Below are 27,830 nucleotides of genomic sequence, written 5' to 3' on the forward strand. Positions count from 1 at the left end.
ATCGCTTGAACTTGGGAAGCGGAGGTTGCAGTGAACTGAGCTCACACCACTGCACTCCAGCCTGGGACACAAGAGAGACTCTGTCTCAACCCTAAGTAAATATAAATAAAAATAAAAAATACATATTTTTAAAACAGGAAAAATTATTAGTGACCCAATGTAAAATAAAATACCATTTACACTGTTACATATACACAGATACCACAATGCTGTAAACTTTAAGTTAATTCACAAACGTAAGACTTCATTTTTATGTATTTAAACAATTCCTTAGAAATGTCCTCATTCTATTCATGAAAAAAAAAAAATGATTTTGTACAACCTTATTACATGTGGGGGAAAAACTTTAATCACAGATTTGAACTAGATTACAAGAAAATCTCTGTCCTGTAGTAGAAGCAAGATCAGAGGCTCATGCCATCCCCGCCCCTTCCTTCCACACTGCAAGCCCTATTTTACGTCTCTGTAAATGGAAGAAAGGGTTTCAGCAGTGGGAGTAAACGACAGGATGAAAGGTGGTGGACCTGGAGAGAGGATGATATCTGGAAGCTTCCTGCTAACATATGCCCAGTTCCAGGCTGGCTGTTTGTTCTCCTCCCTTCGCTAACATTACCTGCCTGCTGTCCTCTATATGGCTACCAAGGCCAACAAATTTATTTCTTACAGCAGCGCTGTACTGTTGGCAGTTAGTAGGGAATAGAAAAGATTTAAGTAAGATCCACCTATGCCTCAGAGGAAAATATCCTATGTATTTGATTACAGAAGTTGGGAAGTCAAGATATTCTAAGGAGTGAATAAAATGGTGATCATGGCACTAGCCATAAAATCCACATTCCCTTCCCATGTCACCACTGTCAGACACACCATTACAGACCATGGCCTCCACTGGTCCTGGCAAAAAGAAAAAAGTGAGCATCCAGAGATCAAGGGCAGAATCAGGATCAAAGAAAAAGCGTGAAAAAGAAGGAAATCTAGAGTGGTTGTAATAGGAAAGTAAGTTCTTAGGGCCATATTCCTCCACATAGAACAGCTGTCTCTAGAAAGGCTGCCATTTGTATAGAAGACAAAACTAAAGTCCAGAATATAGAAATCTGAAAATATCAGTCTGTTTCTTTCCTTAAGTGTATTCCTGTCTGATCAGCTAAGAAATAAACATTCAAAAAATAAAGACTTCAGTCTAAATTTCAGAGCAGGAAATACATTTCTAAAGTAGTTTATAAGATCTTCACGCCGGGCGCGGTGGCTCACGCCTGTAATCCCAGCACTTTGGGAGGCCGAGGTGGGCGGATCACGAGGTCAGGAGATCAAGACCATCCTGGCTAACACAGTGAAACCCCGTCTCTACTAAAAAAAACAAAAAACTAGCCGGGCGAGGTGGCGGGCGCCTGTAGTCCCAGCTACTCGGGAGGCTGAGGCAGGAGAATGGCGTGAACCTGGGAGGCGGAGCTTGCAGTGAGCTGAGATCCGGCAACCGCACTCCAGCCTGGACGAGAGAGCGAGACTCCGTCTCAAAAAAAAAAAAAAGATCTTCACAAAACAGATTACATTAAGTATGATAACTGTGATTCTAGTATGAAATAAGCTACTCAAATGGACTTGAGAATGTTTTGAAAAATAATTTAACGATATTCCGAGATTTTATGTTTCCATATTATATCATTTCTTTCCAATTATATAATTCTAACTCAAGTAATTCAATTTACTTTAAGCTCTACAAAACAGTCACTGAGTTTGTCTGAGGATCAATTGTCCCATCAAATACATTTTCTGAGCAATAAAGAAACTCCTTTGAAGGATTCTATATAGAATATTACCGAGGTTCTCTCTGGCTTTACAGAGTATTTTTTAAAATAATAAACAATTGAACTATTCACATAATACCAAACCACCTGGTTGAAAGCGGAAAAACCCAATTAATCAAATATTTTTTTTTTAAAGTTTACTATAGTGCCAGTAAACATGAAAACCTAGTACTATTTAAATGTGTCACTCTTAAAACAGATGTGATCATACTACTCCCTGCTGAGAAAGTATCAGTGCAATACCACTCTAGTCCAACACTTTCAAGCCCCTTGAGGCCCCCATTGCCTATGAAGTGACATTACATTATTTCATATATCATATGAACTAACTGTGGCTCCCAGAGTACTTTTCCACCTTTGTGCTTCTGCTCACGTGGTTGCTATTACTTGGAGCACTTCCTGTTCATGTTTCCCTGTCTAGCAGTAGAAATCTTACTGCACTTTAACTCCTCCTCCCTCAAGACTCTACACTCAGTCTCCAAGTTCTGTCTATTTTACCTCCAAGAGCTCTCTCAAATGTATACTCCCAGGTATCTGGGGTCGTAACCTGGCTCTATTCCTAGTATACCCTGGGCAAATAACAACCTCTCTGTGCCTCAATTTCCTCATGAGTAAAATCGGGGTACCACATAGACTCCATTATGTTATGAGACTTAAAGCAGTTAATTTATGTTAAGCATTTGACAGTGTCTGGCATAGTAGGTGCTCAAAAAAAATTTGTAGGTTCGTTAAATATGTATGTAGTATTAAAATGACAACACACATTAGTGTAATAAGCATGTCATTGGTGGTGATTTCTACTAATAGCAGCCTAATAGTTCAGTGATATATATCCTCAAGCGTCATTTTAAAGTCTGTGCTTCCTTCCATGTCCTTCTATGAAACCACTTTGATGCTCAACAACATAATACAGAAAGCCAATGTTTGTTACATGGCTATTGAACCTTCAGTATTTCTGTGTAGTCTAAAAACAAAAGAGACCAACAAACTAGGTATTGGTAGAATAATGAAGTAAAAGTTGGTAGAGTGAAACACTAAACACTTAAAAACCAGAGGGCAATTTTCATGATGGCCAAACAAAGAAGAACCACCAATCATTAAGTATACAACATCAAAATTTCTTGAGTAATAAAGAAAAGAATGACTATCCTGGAGAGAAACCTATTGCTATTTTATTTATTCAGAAAGACACACCAACCCCAGGAATGAATCAACAGAAAATGCGTAAATTTTGGTATGCAAATTATATTTAATGTAATATTATTTAATATTTCATTTTATTAAATCCACACTGGTAAAGTCAAACTTATTTTGAACAGAAGTAAACGCTAAATAATTGAAGCTTTTTTTTTTTTTTTTTCTGAGACAGAGTCTTGCTCAGTCACCCAAGCTGGAGTGCAGTGGCACAATCTCGGCTCACTGCAAGCTCCGCCTCCCGGGTTCACACCATTCTCCTGCCTCAGCGTCCCGAGTAGCTGGGACCACAGGTGCCCACCACCATGCCCGGCTAACTTTTTTTGTATTTTTAGTAGAGACGGGGTTTCACCATGCTAGCCAGGATGGTCTCGATCTCCTGACCTCGTGATCCACCTGCCTCTGCCTCCCAAAGTGCTGGGATTACAGGCATGAGCCACCGCACCCAGCCAAATGAAGCATTTTTAAAGCAGTTTCTATAGCTTTAATTAGTCTCTTACTCTTTTAGATGTTTTAAATATAAATTTTCATATTTCAGCTTATAGTCTATAGTGCTGCATGGTTGTTTAATAGAAACTAATGTCTATGGGAAAACTCATTTTAAGAAAGACACATGCATATGTACAATGCATGCAAACAGATAACAGGGAATAGTAAATACCACTTCTATTGTATTTTTCAGGATCTTCTCAATCAATAAAATGGAAGGTAACACAGTTCCAATGCAACACGTATGAATGGCAACACAGAGGTGAAAGTATCCTTGCTTACCATGCCAAACGGCTGCATGTCCATCCCACAGAGTTGCCACCGTTTTCCTTGCACCATCCCATAAATTATGAGAGTAGGCTTCTTTTAATACATTCTTTCTCTTATAAATGTGTAAGAAAATAATGGTAAGGTAGAGAAGAAAGATAGTAAAGTAAGGAAGTATTAAAAGTATTAGTGGTGTAAAAACCCACAAGAGATAGTTTGCAAAATTCAAATAGTCCTCCAACTGCTCCACACCAAACCATTCTTCGAGTATGTGAATCAGACAAAGCATATAGGGCACAGAATCCTGTCCTAGACCACAGGTTTGATTTTTGTCTATCATTTTTCTTTAGGTGAAAATGACAAATTCAGTTTCTTTCTTCATTGCCATAGCAGGTCGTTAATTTTGACACTAGAAGAGAAAAATAATCCAGCGTTATTTTCTCCACAGCTATAAAGTTAAATGTTTTACTCTACTTAAATAGTATATAGAGTCATTTCTTAATACCAAAAATGAGTAGATGGTTAATGGTTAACTTTGTTGCAGATTTAAATGTGAAAATTATAAGGTTTCATCTAGCTGTTCATGAAGTGTGTCATGTTTAGCTTTTGAAATAATTCACTATAATTGAGAGAAGAAAATAAAGCTATAATTAAGAGAAGAAAGCCGGGCGCGGTGGCTCAAGCCTGTAAACCCAGCACTTTGGGAGGCCGAGACGGGCGGATCACGAGGTCAGGAGATCGAGACCATCCTGGCTAACACGGTGAAACCCCGTCTCTACTAAAAAATACAAAAAACTAGCCGGGCGAGGTGGTGGGCGCCTGTAGTCCCAGCTACTCGGGAGGCTGAGGCAGGAGAATGGCGTAAACCCGGGAGGCGGAGCTTGCAGTGAGCTGAGATCCGGCCACTGCACTCCAGCCTGGGCGACAGAGTAAGACTCCGTCTCAAAAAAAAAAAAAAAAAAAAAAAAGAGAAGAAAATAAAGCTGATGAGGATAACAATTTCAGATTGATTTTAATAATTTGACTCCTATCTTAACTGGATCATGTTGAAAACTTAGATCTTAAACCAGGTCATATTGAGATCACTTTTTTTTTTTTCTTCTTTGAGATGGAGTCTCACCCTGTTGCCCAGGATGGAGAACAGTGGCACGATCTCGGTCACTGCAACCTCCGCCTCCCGGGTTCAGGCAATCCTTCTGCCTCAGCATCCCGAGTAGCTGGGACTACAGGCATGTGTCACCACGCCTGGCTAATTTTTGTATTTTTAGGAGAGACAGGGTTTCACTATGTTGGCCAGGCTGGTCCCAAACTCCTGACCTCAAGTGGTCCACCCACCTTAGCCTCCCGAAGTGCTGAGATTACAGGCATCAGTCACCGTGCCCAGCCATATTGAGATAACTTTGCACAAAAGAAAACATCAATATCTATCTAATTCAGTAAAAGTAAGCCAATTCTTTAGGAAATGATGACATACATTTATGGATTTTTTTTTAAATAGAGAAACAGATTTACAAAAAAGTTCATTATGCAATAAAAATTTATCAGTACTGCTTTTATCTTAAATCTTAAATGACTGAAAATATAGCTGTATAATTATTTTATGAATTCACTCTCTAAAACAGTTATTTGACTTACCAGAAGTTAGATAAATATCTTGTCCCAAACTTCAATGTCTGTATTCTGGAAAGCACAGTAAACAAATGTAAGAAATAAATTACTAAGAAAAAAAGATAATCATTAATACCTAAAATTAGAATTTCTATAAAATCAACAGCAAGAGACATTCATAAATGTTTGGGAAATATGATTACAGGCCCACACTGGTATATTACAATTAAAAAGTACATTCATGCTATCATTGCTTTGGTGAGGACAACTCTATACTGTTTAGTGTCACTATACAGAGCCCCACCTAAGAATTTTTTTTAAACAAAGCTTTCAAAAGCTTTGTTTCTTAGGAGAAAAAGTATGAAAATGTATAACTGACTATGATTCTTTTTAGTAACTTTGCCAGATAAGCTGAAGGTGAAACATAATATTCAATTACACAATTATATTAGCCCTATGATAATATTTTCCTACAAAAGATTTCCTTTCTCCATACTTTGATTCTATTCTTACAGCTATTTTATCATTATTCCATACTATATAATCTCACTGAAAATTATCTCAAGTCCTTTGTATCTGAGGCAAAAAGTGAATACGTGAAAGCAAAGGATGAAAGGAGAGGAGGAGACGTACATGTAAGAAAAACTTATTGTTTTTATTCCAAGATTATCTTGCTAACTGGCTTATTAGGAAGGCAGGCACTGACTTGTTCTCCCAGGAATGAAACATTTCATCTAACTTCTTTGTAACCAATAGCATTTACTTGTGAGAAGTCTGGGTCTGTTATGGTAACGGGAGATGAACATAGCAAACATTGAGCCCACAACTTGGGCTTTATTTATATCATAATCTAATCAATCCACATAAAAAGCCAAATCACTGGCCGGGTGCAGTGGCTCACGCCTGTAATCCCAGCACTTTGGGAGGCCGAGGCACCCGGATCACCTGAGGTTGGGGATTTGAGACCAGCCTGACCAACATGGTGAAACTCCATCTCCACCAAAAATACAAAATTAGCCAGGAGTGGTGGTGCACACCTGTAGTCCCAGCTACTCGGGAGGCTGAGGCATCGCTTGAACCTGGGAGGTGGAGGTTGCAGTGAGCTGAGATTGCACCATTGTACTCCAGCCTGGACAACAAGAGTGAAACTCCATCTCAAAAAATAAAAATAAAAAAGTCAAATCACTATAATTTACCCATGTTTGATCATTTAGAATGCAATATATCAAAATCTAAAACTTTTATTTAATTATTCTTAATTTTATTTTTGAGACAGATTCTCGCTCTGTCGCCCAGACCGGAGCGCAGTGGCAATCTTGGCTCACTGTAACCACTGCCTCCCGGGTTCATGTGATTCTCCTGCCTCAGACCCTCGAGTAGCTGGGACTACAGGTGTGCACCACCACGGCTGGTTAATTTTTTTTTTATTTGTACTTTTAATAGAGATGAGGTTTTGCTATGTTGGCCAGGCTGGTCGTGAACTTCTGACAGGTGATCCACCCGCCTCGGCCTCCCAAAGGGCTCAGATTATAGGTGTGAGCCACTGCACCCAGCTGAAATGTAATACTTTTTAAAATGAGAGCTTTTCCCACTAGGATAGCTACAGAAAATCACCAAAAATGGAAATTATCAAGTACTTGATGATGATGTAGAGAATTTAGAATTTCCTATACTACTCATGGGAATGTAAAATGGGGTCGCTGCTGTGGAAATCAGTGTGGCAGTTCCTCAAAAAGCTAAACAGAGTTACCATATGACCCTGCAATTCTATTCCTAGGTATATATCCACAAAACGATTGAAAATATGTATTCACATAAAAATTTGTACACAAATGTTCACGGCAGCATTATTCATAATACTCAAAGAGTGGAAACAACTGAGTGGATAAATAAAATGTGGCATATACATACAATAGGATGTTGTCCAGCCTCAAAAAAGTCACATACTGTATGATTCCATTTCTATTAAATACCCAGAGCAGGCTAATCCATACAGACAGAAAAATTAAGTGGTTGTCAGGGCTGGGGAGGGGAGAATGAAGAGTGACTGTTAATGGAAGAAACAGAGGTATCTTTGGGATAATGAAAATGTTCTGGAATTAGTAGTAATGGTTGTAAAATCTTGTAAATATACTAAAACCCACTGAACTATACACTTTTAAATAGTGAATGCTATGGTAAATTATAGCTCAACTTAAAAAGAGCTTTTAAATGTTGTTAATAAATTAACGAAATACATAACCCCTCATATATGTTAAAAGCAGCTTTTCCTAGCCCTGAAAACCAATCAGCATTTTTATGATCTGACCCTAACTACTGCTTAATAAAATTTCCTACAATAATCTAGTCACATTTCCTTTTTTTTTTTTTTTTTTTTGAGAAGGAGTCTCGCTCTGTCACCCAGGCTGGAATGCAGTGGTGCTCACTGCAAGCTCTGCCTCCCGGGTTCACGTCATTCTCCTGCCTTAGCCTCCCGAGTAGCTGGGACCACAGGCGCCCGTCACCACACCTGGCTAACTTTTTTGTATTTTTTCAGTACAGACAGGGTTTCACTGTGTTAGCCAGGATGTTCTCAATCTCCTGACCTCATGATCTGCCCGTCTCAGCCTCCCAAAGTGCTGGGATTACAGGCGTGAGCCACCACGCCCAGCCCACATTATCAATTTTTAACAGGATAGTAAAATCCTGTGATTTCTCTTTCTTTTGAGACAGAGTCTCACTCTGTCACCCAGGCTACAGTATAGTGGCTCACTGCAACCTCTGCCTCCTGGGTTCAAATGATTCTTGTGCCTTAGCCTCCCAAGTAGCTGGGATTACAGACATGCACCACCACGCCCGGCTAATTTTTGTAGTTTTAGGAGAGACAGGGTTTCACCATGTTGTCCAGACTGGTTTCCAACTCCTGGCCTCATGTGATCTGCCCACCTCGCCCTCCCAAATTGCTGGGATTACAGTTGTGAGTCACCACACCAGGCCAAATTCTGTGATTTAAAAACTTTGTTTCAGACCTCCCCAGACAAACTGGTAATAGAATTACACCTCTTATCCTCCTAATCTACATTGTGATTGATTATACATACTTAAAGAACACAGTAATGGGAAGAGGGTCACAGTACAGGCAGAGATCCAGTGAGTGGACTACGTGTAAACTTTTGTTGAGACCTAGTAGTCCCTTAACACTGCTGTATGTAAGAACCCTGCCTACAAATGGCCATTCAAACTTGATTTTGATTTAAACCCTTTCAGAACAGAAACTCAAAAGGTGTCCCATTCAGTCTCCACAACCATCTATCAGAACTACTAAAAAGGTCTTCCTTATACTTATTCCCCGGTAACTTTTCCCTACTGGACCTAGTTCTGTACCACAGACCCTCTTCCACTAAACAACCTTGTAAGTTTAAAAACAGCTGCCATGAGCCACAAAATTCCTTCTCCAGTCAGAATCCTTAATTCTTTCAACCACTTATCAGCCCCTGGTTTCTTAACCTTTCGGCACTCAAGACCACTCCAAGTTGCTGACTCCAGATATCTGATACTGACAATACCATGTATGGTAACCCCTGTGCCTCGGTTTGCTAAAACCTATAAAACTAGGATAATAATCCTATCTACCTCATGAGATTACTGTGATTAAATGGGCTAATCTGTGTAAAGATTGTTCTAGGCACAATACCTTACATGTAATCACTGTTACATGTTTGCTATCACTATCATTCACAGAATCACAGCAGCTTTTTTGGTAACTCTATCATGCTAACTCATTCAGCTAAAAATATGCTACTATTTTCTACATCTCTACAAACTGCACTTGAAAAAAACCTTTTTGAGTCCAGCAAAGATTATACATCTAATCTGCTTATTAACTTTCATGGGATGGGCTAAGACATAGCCCATCCTTTCGGTCTGTTTCAGGAACACAGTGGATGACATGAATGGGCTCAGGAGCCAGACTGCACATACTGGAATACTGGCTTTACAACCTTAAGCAAGTTACATCTCTCTGTGTCTCATTGTTTCTCTGAAAATGAAGATGATAAATCATTCTATAAAGACCTATTTAGCAGCTATGTATCCTAATATATACCAAGCATTTCCTCAGAAGCAAATAAAGCAAAGTCTACACCCTTAAGTGGCTTACATCCTAGAGGGGGAAGATAGACAATAAACAAAGAACTAGTAAATACATACTAGGTCAGATGATGACAGGTGCTAGGGAGATAGATAAACAGCAGTGTAAGAAGAATATAGAGTTCGAATGGCCTGAACCCAGGAGGCAGAGCTTGCAGTGAGCTGAGATCCGGCCACTGCACTCCAGCCTGGGCGACAGAGCAAGACTCCATCTCAAAAAAAAAAAAAAAAAAAAAAAAGAAGAATATAGAGTTCTATGTCAGGCACAGGAATAGGGGAAAGGAGGGGGTTGCTATGTTATATAGGGCATTCTGGGAAGACCTCTCTAAAAGATATTTTTGAGCAGAAACCTGAGGAAGTAAGGAGGCAAACCGTGTGGATACTTAGGGGAAGAGATTCCTAGCTAAATGAACAGCAAGTGCAAAATATGTGCACTTGGTGTGGCCTGAGGAGCAGCAAGGATGCCAGGCTGAGAAAGTGACAGGGAGGGCACTCGGAAATGGACCAGAGAGGCAACACCATAGAGCTTTCTATGCATGCTTTTATCTAAGTGAGATGGAGAAGGCATCAGAGGGCACTGAGCAGAAGGGTGAGGTTGCCTGGTTTGGGTTTTAAGTGGCTGCTGTGTTGAGAATATACTGCACAGGGAGCAAGTAGGAAGTTATTGCAATAATTGCGATAAGTGATGAAAGTGGCTTACATACATGTGGCAGAGGGAAGGCAGTAGGAAATGGTCAGTTTCTGGATATATTTTGAAGATAAAGCCAACAGGATTTGCTAATAAACTGATGTAGAATCTGAGATAATTATATGGTGTTTTGGCAACCTGGGTTTGTATCCTGGGAGACTCTGCCACTTACCGTGTGACCTAGCAAGTACTTAAATATCTTTCTGCCTCAGTTTCTTCATCTGTAAAATAAAAATAACAGCATCTACCTAATAAAGCTATCGTGAAGATTACTTGTTAAAAAACTCTTAGAGGAGTGCTTTCTGCCATATAAGCATTAACTATTGCTATCATCATTATCATCATTATTTGCTTGCTTCTAAAAAAACGGAGTTGCAGGAAGAACAGGTTTGAGAGTGGGATGGAGATCAAGAATTCCACTTTAAACATGTTAAGTTTAAGATGTCTACTGGACATCCAAATGAAGACATTAAGTAGGCAGCTGGACATCAGTAGTTTAGCAGAAGATCAGGAATAGGATATAGGGTATAAGTGGATGGCCCTGATATAAATCTAGGAATTGGTAGCATATAGACAATATTTCAAACCATGGAACTACAGAAAATCCCTCCAGGGAACAAATACAGAGTAAAAAAGAATTTCTGGCCAGGTACAGTGGCTCACACCTGTAATCCCAGCACTTTGGGAGGCCGAGGCGGGAGGATCACCTGAGGTCGGGAGTTCGAGACCAGCCTGACCAACATGGAGAAACCCCGTCTCCACCAAAAATACAAAATTAGCCGGGCGTGGTGGTACACGCCTGTAGTCCCAACTACTCGGTAGGCTGAGGCAGGAGAATCACTTGAACCTGGGAGGCGGAGGTTGCAGTGAGCCGAGATCATGCCACTGCACTCTAGCCTGGGCAACAACAGTAAAACTCAGTCTCAAAAAAAAGAATTTCCAGGACTGAGTCTTGAGGCACCCAACAATTTAGAAATTGGGAAGACAATGACAAGCCAGCTTCCTCCTTGTAGCAGTAGTATCCTGGAAGTAAGAACTTCAAGAAGGAAGGTATATTCTGCTGTTTTAAATGCTGCTGACAGGCCTAGTAAGGTAAGAGATCACTTCCTTCCTGTAGGAGATAGCTTTAAAAAAAAAAAAAGAAACAAATGATAATTGATCACTGGATTTTACAACACAGAGGAAACTGGCAAACCCTGATAAGAGCTGTTTTGGTATCGTGGGGAGCAAAACACTTTGGCTGGAGAGGACAGAAGCCGCTCCCCTTTACCCTTGAAGTTCAAGAATGAATGGGAGAAAAGGAATTGGAAACAGCAAATATAAAAACTCACAGAGGAAACAGGTGGGTATCTAGAAGGGAACACAGGTGAGTTGTTCCTTGCTGTTGCTGCTGCTGCTGCTGCAGCTGCTGCTTTTAAGATAGAGGCCAGGCATGGTAACTCACACCTATAATCTCAGCACTTTGGGAGACTGAGGCAGGAGGCTCACTTGAAACCATAAGTTCAAGACCAGCCAGGCAATACAGTAAAAACTCATCTCTAAAAAAAAATTTAGGCCAGGTGCGGTGCCTCACACCTGTAATCCCAACACTTTGGGAGGCCAAAACGGGGGGCAAATCACTTAGAGGTCAGGAGTTCAAGACCAGCCTTGGTAATACAGTGAAACCCCATCTCTACTAAAAATGTAAAAATTAGACAGATGTGGTGGTGCATTCCTGTAATCTCAGCTACCCAGGAGGCTGACGCACGAGAATGGCTTGAACCCAGGAGGCAGAGAGTGCAGTGAGCCGAGATCATGACACTGCACTCCAGCCTGGACAATAGAGTGAGACTCCACTCAAAAAGAAAAAAAAATTAAAAATTAGCCGGGCATGGTGGCACGTACCAGTGGTCCCAGCTACTTGGGAGGCTGAAGGGGGAGTATCACTTGAGCCTGGGAGGTAGAAGCTGCAGTGAGTCATGATCAAGCTACTGCACTCCAGCCTCAGTGAAACAGCAAGTGATTCTGTCTTTAAAAAAAAAAAAAAAAGGCCAGGCACAGTGATTCATGCCTGTAATCCCAGCACTTTGGGAGGCCAAGGTGGGTGGATCACTTCGGGTCAGGAGTTCAAGACCAGCCTGGCCAAAATGGTAAAGCCCTGTCTCTACTAAAAATACAAAAATTAGCCAGGCATGATGGTATATACCTGTAGTCTCAGCTACTTGGGAGGCTGAGGCACAAGAATTGCTTGAACCCAGGAGGCAGAGGTTATGTAAGCCGAGATTCTGACAGTGCACTCCAGCCTCGGGGACAGAGCGAGTCTCCCATCTCAAAAAAAAAAAAAAGGTAGGAGAAAACATAGCCATGCTCAATGTCAATGATAATTCATCAATGGGAGAGAGAAATGGATGATGTAGGAGAGGAGATAATTGTTAGAGCTCTGTCCTTGACTAGGCCAAAGGGGACAGGATACAATGTACAAGTGGATGGCCCAGAGAAGTTTGTGCCAGACACTATTCTAAATATATCAGTAAATAAAATAGATAGTTATCTGAGAAAACATACGAAAAACACTTAGAATACTTTCTGGCACATAGTAGGCACCTAACAAATGCTGGCTAAATATACAACTGAACTGTGTTCATCTAAAACTTTTTTTTTTTTTTTTTTTTTTGAGACAGAGTCTCGCTCTGTCACCCAGGCTGGACTGCAGTGGCTCCATTTCGGCTCACTGCAACCTCCACCTCCCAGGCTCAAGCAATTCTCATACCTCAGCCTCCCGAGTACCTGGGACTACAGGCAAGCATCACTATATCCAGCTAATTTTTGTATTTTTAGTAGACATGGGGTTTCGCCATGTTGGCCAGGCTTGTTTGGAACTCCTGGCCTCAAGTAATCTGCTCGCCTCCACCTTCCAAAGTGCTCGGATTACAGGCGTGAGCCATGCCACTTGGCCTCATCTAAATCTTTAATAAAAATCTGGATCAAAATGGTATCCTAAAACCTGCTACTAGGGAACTATCACAGGAATTTGAATAAAATGCTTTTCAGTAGGTAAAATGTAGCACTTACTTTTGATAATATGATAAAGTGTCTTTAAATCTCAATGAATGCAACCCCTTAATTGTGCAGATAACAAAAAAAGTAAATACAGAAAGCCAAGTTTGCTTGCTTAAAATTACTAAACTAATTCAGTAAAAGCCAAGAACTAAAATTAAGATTTAGTCCTCTTACCTCCTGGTCTGGCTTCCAATACACTTTCTTTGATATATCTCTCTTTTTCCCTCTTGACAGAAAGACTGAAAATATTAAGATTGCAATTTCTGTCTTCCCTATACTTCTGCCTGGCCCTTCCCCTTCCCGGTCAATTTACCTTGAGATGTAACTGATTCCTTATCACTTTATTTCAATCCAAGAAAAATGACATGGGCCAGGGTGGCTCATGTGATTCCAATACTTTTCAAGGCCAAGGTGGAAGGACTGCTTGAGTTCAGGAGTTTGAGACCAGCCTGGGGGCAACATAGTGAAACCCTGTCTCTACCAAAAAAATTAAAAGTTCGCCAGGCATGGTGGCACGTTCCTGTAAGTTGCAGTTACGCAGAAGGCCAAGGCAGGAGGATTGCTTGAGCCCACAGAGTCAAGGCTGCAGTGAGCTATAATGATCACACCACTATACTCCAGCCTGGACAATAGAGCAAGACCCTGTCTCAGAGGGTAGAAAAAAAAACCCAAAACTCTATGTATTAGAAGATGTTTTGGGGGAAATACAATATTTTAGTTACCAAAATTCCAGGCTATTTTCTACTGCCCCCTGTCCCTAAAAATCTAAAATAAACATAGTCTAATGCATTATATATGAAGTAGCTTAATTTCCCTATCTAGAAATCATGTAACTTTTGTAAAAACAAGTAGACAAGGCCGGGCGCGGTGGCTCAGGCCTGTAATCCCAGCACTTTGGGAGGCATAGGCGGGAGGATCCCCTAAGGTCAGGAGTTCGAGACCAGCTTGACCAATGTGGAGAAACCCTGTCTCTACTAAAAACACAAAATTATCCAGGTGTGGTGGCACATGCCTGTAATCCTAGCTACTTGGGAGGCTGAGGCAGGAGAATCACTTGAACCCGGGAGGCAGAAGTTGCAGTGAGCCAAGATCGCACCATAGCACTCCAGCCTGGGCAAAAAGAGGGAATCTCCATTTCCAAAAAAAAAAAGTTGACAAGCTCAAATATCACCATATTGACATTGATGGTGAGGATATGGACCTTATAGATGGTTAAAATCAGAGTATTTCAAAAATTAATACATCAGAACAGAGAATTTTTTGGCTTTCAATAAAACCTTAAGAAAGTGTATCTATTTTAGGCTGGGTTCAGTGACTCATGCCTATAATCCTAACACTTTGGGAGGCTGAGGCAGGCAAATCACTTGAGCCCAAGAGTTCAAGACCAGTCTGGGCAATATGGCAAAACCTTGTCTCTACAAAACACAAACACACACACACACACACACAGTTTGGCGGGCATGGTGGCATGCCTGTAGCCCCAGCTACTCGGGAGGCTGAGGTGGGAGGATTGCTTGAGCCTGGGAGGCGGAGGTTGCTGTGAGCCGAGATCGCGCCCCTACACTCCAGCCTGGGTGACAGAGCAAGATCCCGTCTCAAAAAAAAAGGAAGGAAGAATGGAAGGAAGGATGGAAGGACGGACGGAAGGAAGGAAGGAAGGAAGGAAGGAAGGAAGGAAGGAAGGAAGATATATTTTGAACACCCATTACCAGTACTTTTCCATTTTACTTTCAGTACATAAGCCACATTGAAAACATTCTGAAAATGCCAATTAAAAGATATAGTCACTGAAACACAAGTTTTCCTGTTTCCTTTCTGCATGTTTAATAATGGTTTAACAGAGGCAAGCACTGTTTTACTGAATAAGACTTCTACTTCAAACCATGAATAAAGCTGCAGTTTAATATTTGTCAAGATAGCTGGTAAAGCTAATCCGTTTAGCTTTAATACTTTTTTTATTTCAAGCTTTAAACTCGAGGTTGATACAAATGACCCTTCAAGACTTTTTTTAATCCTAGAATGCCCAACTTCTAGCTAAAATCTTACACTCTGTTTCATAATTACTGTTCTACCCTTATTATCGTAACCCAGCTACTCATCCCAGTAATGCTGCACATCTATACTGGTATATCTGTAACTGTGCAGCACTCCTATCTTCTTGAACCACCAAAATCAGTCCATCTCTGACCTCAAAGCAGGGCAGTAGTGAGGAGGTGGGCATAAACATTTGAAAATGCATACTTCCACTAACTAGTAAATGTGGCCAAAATGCTAGTGACCATTCAAAATGCCTGAATATTAGCTCAGTTTTTATATAGTTCTAAAGAAGTACGAATACTATTTTGGCATTTCGTAGCACCAACCACGTCCTAAGCGCTCCAACTTCTCAAGTCTGAGCTTGTCTCTGAAGAAGCTGCCAGTGCAGCCTCCATGGATACCACACACCAAATACTGCTTTTTACAGATCCAGCAATGCTGCTGTTTCCATTTGCTCCATCCTATTTATGCGCACATGAACGTTTTTTTCTTATTAGATAATTAGTAACTTGAAGGCAGAGACCTGTTTTACAGGCTGCAAACCCCAGGGACCAAGACAGCACTTGGCGCCTACAAGGTCCAAACCGACGCCAACGATTAAGAGCACAAAAGAAAGGTGTAATATACACCGTTTCGTTTAGTTCTCCCTGCAGCCTCATGTAGTAGTTACTATTAATCATCCCCATTTCACAGGTGATCAAAGGTAGGCTCAGAAAGGTGAAGTCGCCTGCCCAGGTCACAGGTTAGGACCAGGATTCCAAGCCTGATCGGTCTGGATACGAACGCTCTACCCACGCGGCCTTCCCCCTACACTCTCGGGATCACCACACACTTCCCCTCGGCTTTTACACTGGACGCTCGACCTGGGTCCCGGAACCAGCGAAGCCAATGGGCAAGCCTAGAGGCCTCTAGTGAGGCTAGAGACGCCTCGCCCCACCAGAAGCGTTAGGATGAAACTCGCCGAACCGAAGGTTTTAGAGCGCGAGGGGAGAAGAGGGGCGGGAAGAGCAGGCTCATTTGACCCAGAAGAGGAAGGATCTCCACACCCGGCCACTCTGGCGACGGAACCCAGCGGGAAGCCGAGCCTGCCCGCGCAGAGACTGGGGATTCCGAGGCGGCTTCTGGGAGACTGGACGCGCGCGGCCTCAGCCGCTCCCAGCCCCGCCAGACCCGACGCCCGAGCGGGAGAAGCGCGGGGGCCGACGCACCTCAGAAAGGCGGGGGCAGGAGCAGCTCTCCTTTACCCTAGAGCGGCGACAGAAGCTCTTCGGGGGCTCAATGGCCAAGGGGGCGGACAGATTTGCGCGGCGGATTCCTCCTAAGCTACCCGTGTGAAAAAGTCAAGCGGAGGCTGCAGGCCGGGCCGCGATGGGGGTGACACCGCTCGTGGTCCCGCCCCTTCCCGTGGCGGCTCGGAGCCACTTCCGGCGGCGGCGTCCGGGCTAGCTCTCGGCGCGAGCGGCCCCTGGCCGGTTCCTAACTTCTCATCCAGGACTTGCCGGCGAGGCCTGGTTTAGGTCTCCAGTAACCGAGCCGAGGCCCGGCAGGCGCGACCCGGGGTGCGAACGGCAGAGCTGCCTCAGAAGTGGTAAAATGTGCTGCGAGAAGTGGAGCCGCGTGGCGGAAATGTTTCTCTTCATTGAGGAGCGGGAAGATTCTAAGATCCTGTGCCTTTGCTCCAGGGCATTTGTAGAGTAAGTAGAAACGAGAATCTCTTCATTTTCTAGCACAGTCATTACCCAGAAATGTAGGTATTGCAAACGTAGTTGTAATTTATCTCTGAAACCAGCCAGAGCATCTGACCCTTGGGCACGATGATGTTTAAGAAAAACAAAACCCTCAGACATGACGGAGTGGTCGCCCACTGCCGTTATTTTTAAGTGAAGGACTACATCTACTTGTTAGGCTGCTATGAAAAAATGTCGTAGGTGCTATATGCCATCTCACGTTTGTAAATCGAGGGGACATTTAAAAATTGGGGGAAAGCTACATGTAAAATGAAATCTCTAGTGGATATGATGTCATAAAGTGAAAGTTTAAAGTTGAGTGACTTGCTTTGGTTAACGTCTTTTTTTAAACCTGAAAATCTACTTAAGCCCAGATGCACATAATTAAAACTTCAAACTAGTTGAGATAAAAGACAACTATATTTACATCAGTTTTTGTGATATCTTTATTTTGGGGAAATCTTTGTATCAGGTAAAAATTGCCCTACATGGAAAAGAGCTAGTATGCAGGAAAAATACCGTCAAGAGAATTTTAGGAATTGTTTTCTTTATATTAAATGCGTGAGTTAAGCCACTTGAATCTCTATAACGGGTATATTAATCTCACATGCTTATTTTGTTAGAGTTAAATCTTGTGGAGTTGAATTTTATGTGATAGACTTTTAATATAGTTTAATATAGTAGGTTTTAAGTTTGAAGGAATTCATTTTTCTCGTGTAATTTTGTGGAGTAATTTGAAAACGCAAAAAGAAGTTAAGCGTGTTAAATTTAATGTAAAAAGTATTGTAGCCTTTTTAGTCAGGCATGCATGTAATCATACAATCATTCTGAAAATGTTTTTTGTGCTCTTGTATATCAAGTATGCTGGTAGGCACGGAGGTACAAGATATTCTGTCCCTACTTGTCTTGAGTTTACTTCCTAGCAAAGAAGATCAATATTAAGACAATTGGTTACATTATTACTTGGTTGGTTATAGTTATAAGTGCCATGAGAGAGGAGTGCAGGGTGCTGTGAAAACAAGTAAGTTTTTCCAGGGGTCACAGAAGTTTCTTTGAGGAAGTAGCTTTTGCAGAGAGGTCTAACGGGAATAAATTGGCGTAAGTTTCAGTGGGAGGAAGCGTTCTCTGCAGGCTGAACTCAGTAAAGGCCTTGAGGGAGCAAAAGAAAGCCTGCCAAACTGAACAAAATGGCTGGGAGGAACGGCGGGCACGGTTGTGCACGCCTATAATCCCAGCACTTTAGGAGGCCGAGGAGCGAGGATCGCTTGAGCCCAGAAGTTGGAGACTAGCCTGGGCAACATAACCACACCTCATCTGTACTGAAGTTTTTTTAAAAAAAAAAGTAGCCAGCTGTGGTGGCACATGCTTGTAGTCCCAGCTAATCGGGAGGCTTAGGCCGGAGGCTCTCTTGGGCCCAGGAGATCCAGGCTGCAGTTTGCCATTGTCGTGCCTGGATGACAGAGCCTGTCCCCCCACCAAAAAAAAAAAAAAAGAAAAAAGAAAAAAAGACTGGGAAAGAAAGAAGATAGGGTGTGCACGGTGGGCAGGGTCAAAACCTGCAGGACTTTGTAGACTATAGGAAAACCTTAAGCTGGGGAATGACGCGATCAGATTTGCATATTTAAAATACTACTCAGGCCACAGTGTGGAGGATTGTTTGGAGGAAGAGAACCACTTAAGACCATTGTTTAGGCAAGAGATTATGGTGACTTGAATTAGGATAGATGGCAGTAGAAATGGAGAAACGTGGAAAGATAAGAGAAAACTTGTTGGGAGTGGGGATTGAATTGTATTGCTGCCTTTCACTGAGGTAGGGATAACTGGAGAATCATGGGTTTTATTTTGGGTCAACGAAGATGAGATCATGAGTTTGATTTTATATGTTTTGATTTGGGAGTACCTGTGAGATAACCAAGAGTATAAGTAGTTAGATATATTGATTTGGAGCACTGGAGAAGTCTGGGCTAGTTCTAAAAACTTGAGCCATTTAGCCTTAGATAGTAATTAAACCCATTAATGAAGTGTGGGGGAGTGGGATCCATCTTTGAGGAATTCCAACACTTTTTAAAGACAAGAAGAGATGGGCCGGGCGCGGTGGCTCAAGCCTGTAATCCCAGCACTTTGGGAGGCCGAGACGGGCGGATCACGAGGTCAGGAGATCGAGACCATCCTGGCTAACACGGTGAAACCCCGTCTCTACTAAAATATACAAAAAACTAGCCGGGCGAGGTGGTGGTCGCCTGTAGTCCCAGCTACTCGGGAGGCTGAGGCAGGAGAATGGCGTGAACCCGGAAGCCGGAGCTTGCAGTGAGCTGAGATCCGGCCACTGCACTCCAGCCTGGGCGGCAGAGCAAGACTCCGTCTCAAAAAAAAAAAAAAAAAAGACAAGAAGAGATGGATTAACTAGGAGACAGACAAGCCGAAGTACACTGTCACCAAGTGTTTCAGTGAAGATATAATCAACATTGGAAAGCTGCCAAAATATCAAGCAAAATGAGGACTATATATCCACTAGAATTGACTAAATCCCTTGGATCAATTGATTGCAGCAGGAAGAGCTGCAGACAAAACCCCTCAGACACCGAGTTAAAGAAGGAAGGGGTTTATTTGGCCGGGAGCATCAGTAAGACTCCTGTCTCAAGAGCCGAGCTCCCCGAGTGAGTAATTCCTGTCCTTTTTAAGGGCTTCCAACTCTCAGGGGTTCCACGTGAGAGGGTCGTGATTGATTGAGCAAGCAGAGGGTACGTGACTGGGGGCTGCATACACCGGTAATTAGAAAGGAACCGAACTGGACAGGGATCTTCACAGTGTCCTTTTCATTGCCTTTTTTTTTTTTTTTTTTTTTTTTTTTTTGAGACAGAGTCTTGCTCTGTCGCCGAGACTGGAGTGCAGTGGCCGGATCTCGGCTCACTGCAAGCTCCGCCTCCCGGGTTTACGCCATTCTCCTGCCTCAGCCTCCCGAGTAGCTGGGACTACAGGCACCCGCCACCTCACCCGGCTATTTTTTTGTATTTTTTACTAGAGACAGGGTTTCACCGGGTTAGCCAGGATGGTCTCGATCTCCTGACCTCGTGATCCGCCCGTCTCGGCCTCCCAAAGTGCTGGGATTACAGGCTTGAGCCACCGCGCCCGGCCCTTTTTTTTTTTTTTAATTTTTTTTTTTTTTTTTTTTTCAGACAGTCTCGCTCTGTCGCCCAGGCTTGAGTGCAGTAGCGTGATGTCTGCTCACTGCAAGCTCTGCCCCCTGGGTTCATGCCATTCTCCTGCCTCAGCCTCCCAAGTAGCTGGGAATACAGGTGCCTGCCACTACACCCAGCTAATTTTTTGTATATTTAATAGAGACGGGGTTTCACCATGTTAGTCAGGATGGTCTGGATCTCCTGATCTTGTGATCCACCCGCTTCGGCCTCCCAAAGTGCTGGGATTACAAACATGAGCCACGGAGCCTGTGTAGTGCCTTTTTTATGCAAATAACCGATTAGGTCTTCAACTACTAGGCCCAGGGTGTGGCGCTGGGCTATCTGCTTGTAGATTTCGTTTCTGCCTTTTAGTTTTTACTTCTTTCTTTGGAGGCAGAAATTGGACATAAGACAATATGAGGGGTGGTCTCCTCCCTTAGATGACTTATTAAGTGCCACCACTAATTGTTTTATATTTTGTACTGACAGAGGCGCTCCTTAACCAAACTTTACACAGGCTCCTCTGAGTGAGCTCTCCTTTTGATTAGGCCTTGTCATTTGGGACTTGTCTTCAACCTGTCTGGTCCAGTTTTAACAAGAGTCCTTCCAAGTCCCTTAGTTTTTTGTTTGTTGTTTTTTTTTTGGTGGAGGTGGGGTGGTTCTTGGGTATTTTTTGTTTGTTTGTTTTGTTTTTTTTGGTCTTTGGAGGTTTATTTTGAGACTGGGTCTCACTTTGTCACCCAGGCTGGAGTGCAATGGTACAATCACGGCTCACTGCAGCCTCAACTTCCCTGACTCAAGCAGTCCACCTACCTTAGCCTCCTGAAGAGCTGGGACCACAGCTGTGCACCACCATACCTGCCTGATTTTTTTTTATTTTTGTGGCGACAGGGATCTCACCTTGTTGCCCATGCTGGTCTGAAACTCCTGGGTACAAACAGTTTTCCCGCCTCAGCCTCCCAAAGTGTTGGGATTACAGGTGTGAGCCACTGCACCCAGCCTAGTCCCTTAGTTTTGGGTTTTTTGGGGTTTTTTTTTTTTTAACTAGAATCCTGCTAAGTCCATGTGGCAAGAATCTTCCCACCCTTAGTATCTGATCACTCTGGCCTGCCCTCAGCAAGAATCCTGTTGGTATAGCAACAATCCCCCTACCCTGGATGTCTCCCCTCAGTAATTTTCCATCCACTGACCACGCCCCCTGAATTCTGCCCATTGGCTATCTTCACCTGTCTTTGCTGTACTTGAAGTTAAGCAAAATTTCTTTCTCCATTGCCATTATCTTTTTTTTTTTTTTCTTCTCTCTTTTGAGACAGAGTCTCACTCTGTCGCCCAGGCTGAAGTGCAATGGCATGATCTCGGCTCACTGCAACCTCTGCCTCACAGGTTCAAGCAATTCTCGTGCCTCAGCCTCCCAAGTAGCTGGAATTACAGGAGTGCACCACCATACCCGGCTAATTTCTGTATTTTCAGTAGGGATGAAGTTTTACCTTGGAGGCTGGTCCCGAACTCCTGACATCAAGTGATCCGCCCACCTTGGCCTCCCAAAGTGCTGGGATTACATGCGTACGGCTACCATTATGTTGATTACTATCACAGTTATACTAAATAAAGCCTTTCTTTTCCATTTTAACAAATGTCAGAATAATTTAAAAAAATTTTAAGCCTTCTAGCAGCCCCATGAGGTATCTTGTTATCCTCACTTTATTCAAGTAGAAAATTGAGTCTTGGCTGGTTGTGGTGGCTGACACCAGTAATCCAAGTACTTCAGGAGGTTGAGACAGGCAAATCGCTTGAGCCCAGAAGTTCAAGACCAGTCTGGGCAACATGGCGAAACCCCATCTCTACTAAAAATACAAAAAATTAGCCAGGCATGGTGGGGCACTCCTGTAGTCCCAGCTATTCTGGAGACTGAGTCCAGGAGGTAGAGGCTGCAGTGAGCCGTGATTGTACCACTACACTCCAGTCCGGGTGACAGAATGAGACCCTGTCTCAGAGTCTCAGTAGTGGCCTAAAAAAAATCACATAGCCAGTAAATGACAGCCTTGGAATTCTACCCCACATCTGTATGACATGAGAGCCTTTCTACTATGCTACCAGTTGGCATAAAACACATTTTCATTGAATCTCCCTCATTAAGGTATTTAAGTAGTCTAAAGTCACTAGAACAACTGGTGTTCTGTTCAGATACTTTAACATTAATATAGATTCGTGGAGATAGAGGACTATTCTGGAAACTGAAGAGCCTGTATTTCCCTCTGATTATACTCATGTGACAGTGTCTGATGGTGATCTCTAGTCTTTCATATATGATACAAAAAAATTGTTTGATATGTTTTCCCCCCAACAGGTTCCTGAGTCAGAATTTAAAAGAGTAGTGACCTTATAGACAGCATATCTATCTGCTTTTATAAAACTCAGCTGTGTGGCCTTGGGCAAGTCACATATTACTTCTGTGATCCCCTTTTAACACTTTCAGAAAGGACTTCCTTTCCATTTTACTACTTGAAAATTAATCCAGCTGCGTGCAGTGGCTCACGCTTATAATCCCAGCACTTTGGGAGGCCAAGGCAGGCAGATCATCTGAGGTCAAGAGTTTAAGACCAGCCTGGCCAACATGGTGAAACCCTGTTTCTACTAAAAATACAAAAATTAGCTGGGCGTGGTGGTGCACGCCTATAATCCCAGTTACTTGGGAGGCTGAGGCAGGAGAATTGCTTGAACCTAGGAGGTGGAGGTTGCAGTGAGCTGAGATCACACCATTGCACTCCAACCTGGGCAACAGGGTGAGACTGTCTCAAAAAAAAAATTTTTAAAAAGGAAAATGAAGCTGATTCACAGTCCCTTTGCGAAAGAGGAATTGCTACTTGTACTTCAGAGATTTCCAAGAATCTTTTATTCAGCATTTATTTCAGACACCCAAGTGTCGGGTACTGCAATAGAGAGATGACTTAGGCATCATGGTGATGATTGCTGTATTCAGAGGTATGAGGATAAGAATTCAGGTGGCTGCTTAGGGCTCTAAGGAGAGCAGTATCTTGGTGGGATTACTGCAATCCAGGTTGGGTCTCCTGCTTTATAATTCAAGTCAGTAGTTAAGATTTATTTAGTCCTTACATATGCCAGGTCCAGCAATTACAACAAATCTTCTATTTTTGAGGCCATCAGTTCATCCAGAGTCATTATGCTCTGTGGATTAAGTTACACTAATCAAACTCAAAGACGGCTTTATAGAGAATACTTAGCAAGCATAATGGAAATTCTTCAAATGCCAGGCATTAGAAATACATCATTCCCGGTGATGAATGCTCTTGGAGATACTTGCAAGTTTTAAGTAAGAAACAGTTTTCATAAAAATTTAAGAGCTGGTATTCTCTTGTTGCTGATCTTTCTGCCTCAAATTAACAGTAGCCTTGGAACATACTAGTAATAACCTTGGACATCTGATTTACCTCTCACCCATGAGGAAAGGCCTTTCTGCCGCTTTCTCAGGACCTGACCTGTTAAGCTGGGCCCATCCTCCAGAAGGCTTACAGGCTAGCACTGTGGTGGGACCAAGAAGCCCACTAGAAAAAAGTACCTGGCTCTATGTAGGAGATGCAGGCCAGGAAAGGAGAGTCATCTTGTAGTCAATGGCAGCCAAGACTACATGCTTAATTCACGGCCCACAGTATGATCAGGTACTGATGTTACATTTAGGAAGCCCTACTTCTGGCCGGGCGCGGTGGCTCAAGCCTGTAATCCCAGCACTTTGGGAGGCCGAGACGGGCGGATCACAAGGTCAGGAGATCGAGACCATCCTGGCTAACACGGTGAAACCCTGTCCTACTAAAAATACAAAAAACTAGCCGGGCGAGGTGGCGGCGCCTGTAGTCCCAGCTACTCGGGAGGCTGAGGCAGGAGAATGGCGTAAACCCAGGAGGCGGAGCTTGCAGTGAGCTGAGATCTGGCCACTGCACTCCAGCTCTGGCGACAGAGCCAGACTCCGTCTCAAAAAAAAAAAAAAAAAAAAAGGAAGCCCTACTTCTAAAAGAGAAGAGAGAGAGAATGTAAGTTTATGAAATATAAAAAGTTGAGAATATTTCACAACTCACACCTCCAGAAAATAATACACAATTGGATTTGAATCAGAATGACTTCTAAAACACTGTTTAATGACCATCTTATCAATTCCATTGAATTTAATCTTTTTGAACTGAAACGTATATGCTTTTCATTATAAATAATTTCGTTTGTATTCTTTTTTTCCCTTTTTCTTTTCTTTTTTTTTTTTTTTTTTTAAAGACAGAGTCTTGCTCTGTTGCCCAGGCTGGAGTGCAGTGGCAACTTTCACCTCCTGGGTTCAAGCAGTTCTCATGCCTCAGCCTCCCAAGTTGCCGGAACTACAGGCCCACACCACCACACCCAGCTAATTTTTGTTATTTTTAGTGGAGACAGGGTTTCACCGTGTGTGCCAGACTTGTCTCAAATTCCTAGACTCAAGTGATCCACCCATCTCTGCCTCCCAAAGTGCTAGGCTTATAGGCATGAGCCACCTTGTCTGGCGTGGCTTTTTTTTTTTTTTTTTTTTTTTGAGTCAGAGACTCACTCTTCTGCCCAGGCTAGAGTGCATTGGTATGATCATTGCTTACTGCAGCCTCAACCTCCTGGGCTCAAGTGATTTCTCCCAGCTCGGCCTCCCATGTAGCTAGAACCCTAGATGTGCACTACACCCGGCTAATTTTTTTTATTTTTTCTAGAGATGGGGTCTGACCTTGCATAACTTGGGTCTGTCTGATGTTTCATCAGGAATAGTTGGGTCATGGCTTAGCAGGAATGCCACAGAAATGATGGCTGTGCCCAGTTCTGTGTGGCCTCAGGAGGCACTTTTTGTAGATAGTATACCACCATGGGTGATGTTGCTGAATGCCAGGTTTTCTACTGTAAAGTCACAATGGTTCCCTCTGTATTAATCAGTATTTTGTGGGGGCATATTCCAGTGTTATATCAGTGTCCTGTTTTCCAGTAAACCCACAAGCCTTGTCCTTCTTTGATAACTTCCACCTGAATCAGGTACCTCTGTTAAGGATGCCAAGGACTGGTTCTTGTCTCCTTCGCTCCTACTGCATTTATTAGTTAGCATTCTGTAAGGAGCGCTTTCCCTTCTCTCCCCATGTATTTATTCATTTATGTTAACACGGAATCTAGATTCTTAGTTTACTAACAGGTTATATTCCATTGCTAACATCAATTTGGTGCTGATACTGTCTCTAATTTGGCCAGTGGGGAACTCTTTAAAGTGGCTCCTGTGTCCTTTTGGTATTTGTAGCGTTGAGTGCTTCCTAACCTTCTGGCATAAGATGACCCAGGTTTATCTTTTACAGTTCATGCTCCAACCTGGAATTGTCATTTCTCCAGGGCAACTTGGTTCCTTTAGTGGAAAATAGTATTTAGAAACCAAAAGCTGGGTGCTCATTGTGCTTATTGCTCCTGTGCCCTCTTAGTAGAGAGAGTTGAGCAGTGTATAGATGTGTGTTTTACACACATACATGAATGTGTCTATGTGTGTATACATACATATATACACACATACGTAACACTTTTGAAAACTTTTTATGTCTGCTGTGTATATAAACTTAAATGCCATGAGTTTATAACAATATTTCTTAATATTGACCCAACACCTGAGGGTTCTTTCTAGCCTGCCTTCCTATCAGATGATGTCTTGAGCCCACCTTGTTTTTAAATAACCTTCATTTATATTAAAAAAAATTATTTAAAAACATTAAAATAAATTTTAAAATATTAAATAAAGTAAATAAGTAACCTTCAACAAGGAAAATCTTGGCTGACATTATCTTCAACATATTTACATATTTGCTCATTGTAACCAACTTGCAACCATACTGGTCCTCTCCTTCACCTGACACCTCAGTGCCTCATATCTTTAGGTGCTTTTGGGGAGACCAGTGATGCCCCGTGTGCAGCTCCTGCTCCCCACCCCCAATGCCTATGTTCTTGGGGACCAGTTGCTGCCAAAGCACATTTGCACATCACCCCCTTGCCTGTTCACCATCCTGCTGAGTCACCACCTACTTTACATTTCATATAGTATCTCCAAAAAAGAAACAAGAGAATGTGAAATAGAGCAAGTACACTAGAATTTTATTTAGTTAAATTGATTGTAGCTCCATTAGAAAAGTTATGTTAACTTCCACTTGCAATTGGCCTTCTTGTGGCAGTTACAGTGGCGTTTATTACAACTGAATTTATAGTCAGGAAGATATTAAAAGCAAAATCTTTCACTTTTTTTTAAGTGTTCTGTTAGGTTTATTTTGGTAACCTTTGCTCAGACCATGAATACCTTGTCTATTGTTCACAATGGATAGTTTGTCTTATTAGCAAATGGATTAGGGTGTGCATATTGATTTATGCGTATGTAAGCTAAATCTTTCCACTGTTAATTTTATACTCACAACAAAATTTAGAGAACACCCCATTGTTTATGTTTCAAAAGGAATATCAGATTCTTCCCCCAATGTCCAGGAAAAATTACCCTTAATTTTTTTTTTTTTTTTTTTTGAGATGGAGTTTTGCTCTTGTTGCCCAGGCTGGAGTGCAGTGGTGTGATCTCAACTCACTGCAACCTCTGCCTCCCAGATTTAAGCAATTCTCCTGCCTCAGCCTCCCGAGTAGCTGGGATTGTAGGTGCCTGCCATCACGCCTGGCTAATTTTTGTGTTTTTAGTAGAGATGGGGTTTCACCATGTTGGCCAGGCTGGTCTCAAACTCCTGACCTCAGGTGATCTGCCCACCTCAGCCTCCCAAAGTGCTGGGATTACAGGTGTGAGCCACCGTGCCTGGCCTTAATTTTAGTAACTAGTAGTTATAGTAATAAATGCTACCATGTGTTAAGCATTGTGCTAAATATTTTAATATACTGTCAGTCCTTACAGCAGCTCCATGAGAAATGTATTATTGCCTCTACATTGTAAGTGAGGAAAATGTGTTAGCAGATTGCTTTTCTGTTTCATAAGCTTTTTATTAATTAATCTGTGATGGCTTGAGATTTCTTTCCCTCTAAACTTATGGCTTAATTCATTTCAATATGAACTGCTTAATCTGCTTTGCAGGGATCGAAAATTATACAATTTGGGATTAAAAGGCTATTACATCAGAGACAGTGACAACAATTCAGGTAATATAGTATAAAATTATATAATCCTTTTTTGCTGAAATTAGCCATAATGTGTTTGTTTATGTATAATTTGTTATAATATTGTATTGATTTGTTAGCATAAAATATAAATGCCAAATAATTCTGTAATCAGACAATTTTTATTTTCTTTTATAACGTGGTTCTGGAATCTCTATGAAAGCAGATCTTTTATTTTTCTATAGCTCCTGTGATGACAGTGCAACCTCTTTTGCCCTGTGCAGTGTTCCTTCCTGAGTTGCCGCCATTAGATATGAGCAACCTGAAATTTAAAGCTTTGAAAAGTAGAGAATATGTGGTTTCTGGCTGGATGTGGTGGCTTATGCTTGTAATCCCAGCATTTTGGGAGGCCAAGGCAAGCAGATCACTTGAGGTCAGGAGTACGAAACCAGCCTGGACAACGTGGTGAAACCCCCGTCTCTACTAAAAATACAAAAATTATCCAGGTATGGTGGTGGGCAACTGTAATCCCAGCTACTCA

At 42.2% G+C, this 27,830-nt stretch overlaps 2 protein-coding genes across 23 annotated transcripts in view; one reads left to right on the forward strand and one right to left on the reverse strand.

Moving 5' to 3' along the window:
• TMEM68 (transmembrane protein 68) overlaps positions 1 to 16,605 on the reverse strand; it is a 38,883-nt gene extending 22,278 nt beyond the window's left edge. For 7 of the 19 annotated variants that reach the window (XR_012416433.1, XR_010577285.1, XM_015454871.3 and 4 more), the window contains exons 1-3: positions 16,461 to 16,605; positions 5,388 to 5,432; positions 3,768 to 4,161 (exon numbers count right to left, since the gene is read on the reverse strand). Coding sequence is in view for 13 of the 19 variants with exons in the window: in XM_015454871.3 (XP_015310357.1) it covers positions 3,768 to 4,092 (325 nt within the window). In the remaining 6 variants the exon portion in view is untranslated. Of the gene's footprint in view, positions 1 to 3,767; positions 4,162 to 5,387; positions 5,433 to 12,361; positions 12,383 to 16,218 lie in introns of those variants that run through there. The other 12 variants (XR_012416434.1, XM_065519245.1, XM_065519244.1 and 9 more) reach the window with 6 other exon arrangements.
• A 51-nt stretch (positions 16,606 to 16,656) lies between these two features.
• The window catches only part of TGS1 (trimethylguanosine synthase 1), a 51,180-nt gene continuing 40,006 nt past the window's right edge, over positions 16,657 to 27,830 (forward strand). For all 4 annotated transcript variants that reach the window (XM_005563334.4, XM_005563336.4, XM_065519240.2 and 1 more), the window contains exons 1-2: positions 16,657 to 16,946; positions 27,267 to 27,331. In XM_005563334.4, coding sequence (XP_005563391.2) covers positions 16,846 to 16,946; positions 27,267 to 27,331 — 166 coding nt within the window. In that variant the 5' untranslated portion in view covers positions 16,657 to 16,845. The remainder of the gene's footprint in view (positions 16,947 to 27,266; positions 27,332 to 27,830) is intronic.

This window comes from Macaca fascicularis, chromosome 8 (assembly GCF_037993035.2).
Source record: "Macaca fascicularis isolate 582-1 chromosome 8, T2T-MFA8v1.1".
Lineage (NCBI taxonomy): Eukaryota > Metazoa > Chordata > Mammalia > Primates > Cercopithecidae > Macaca > Macaca fascicularis.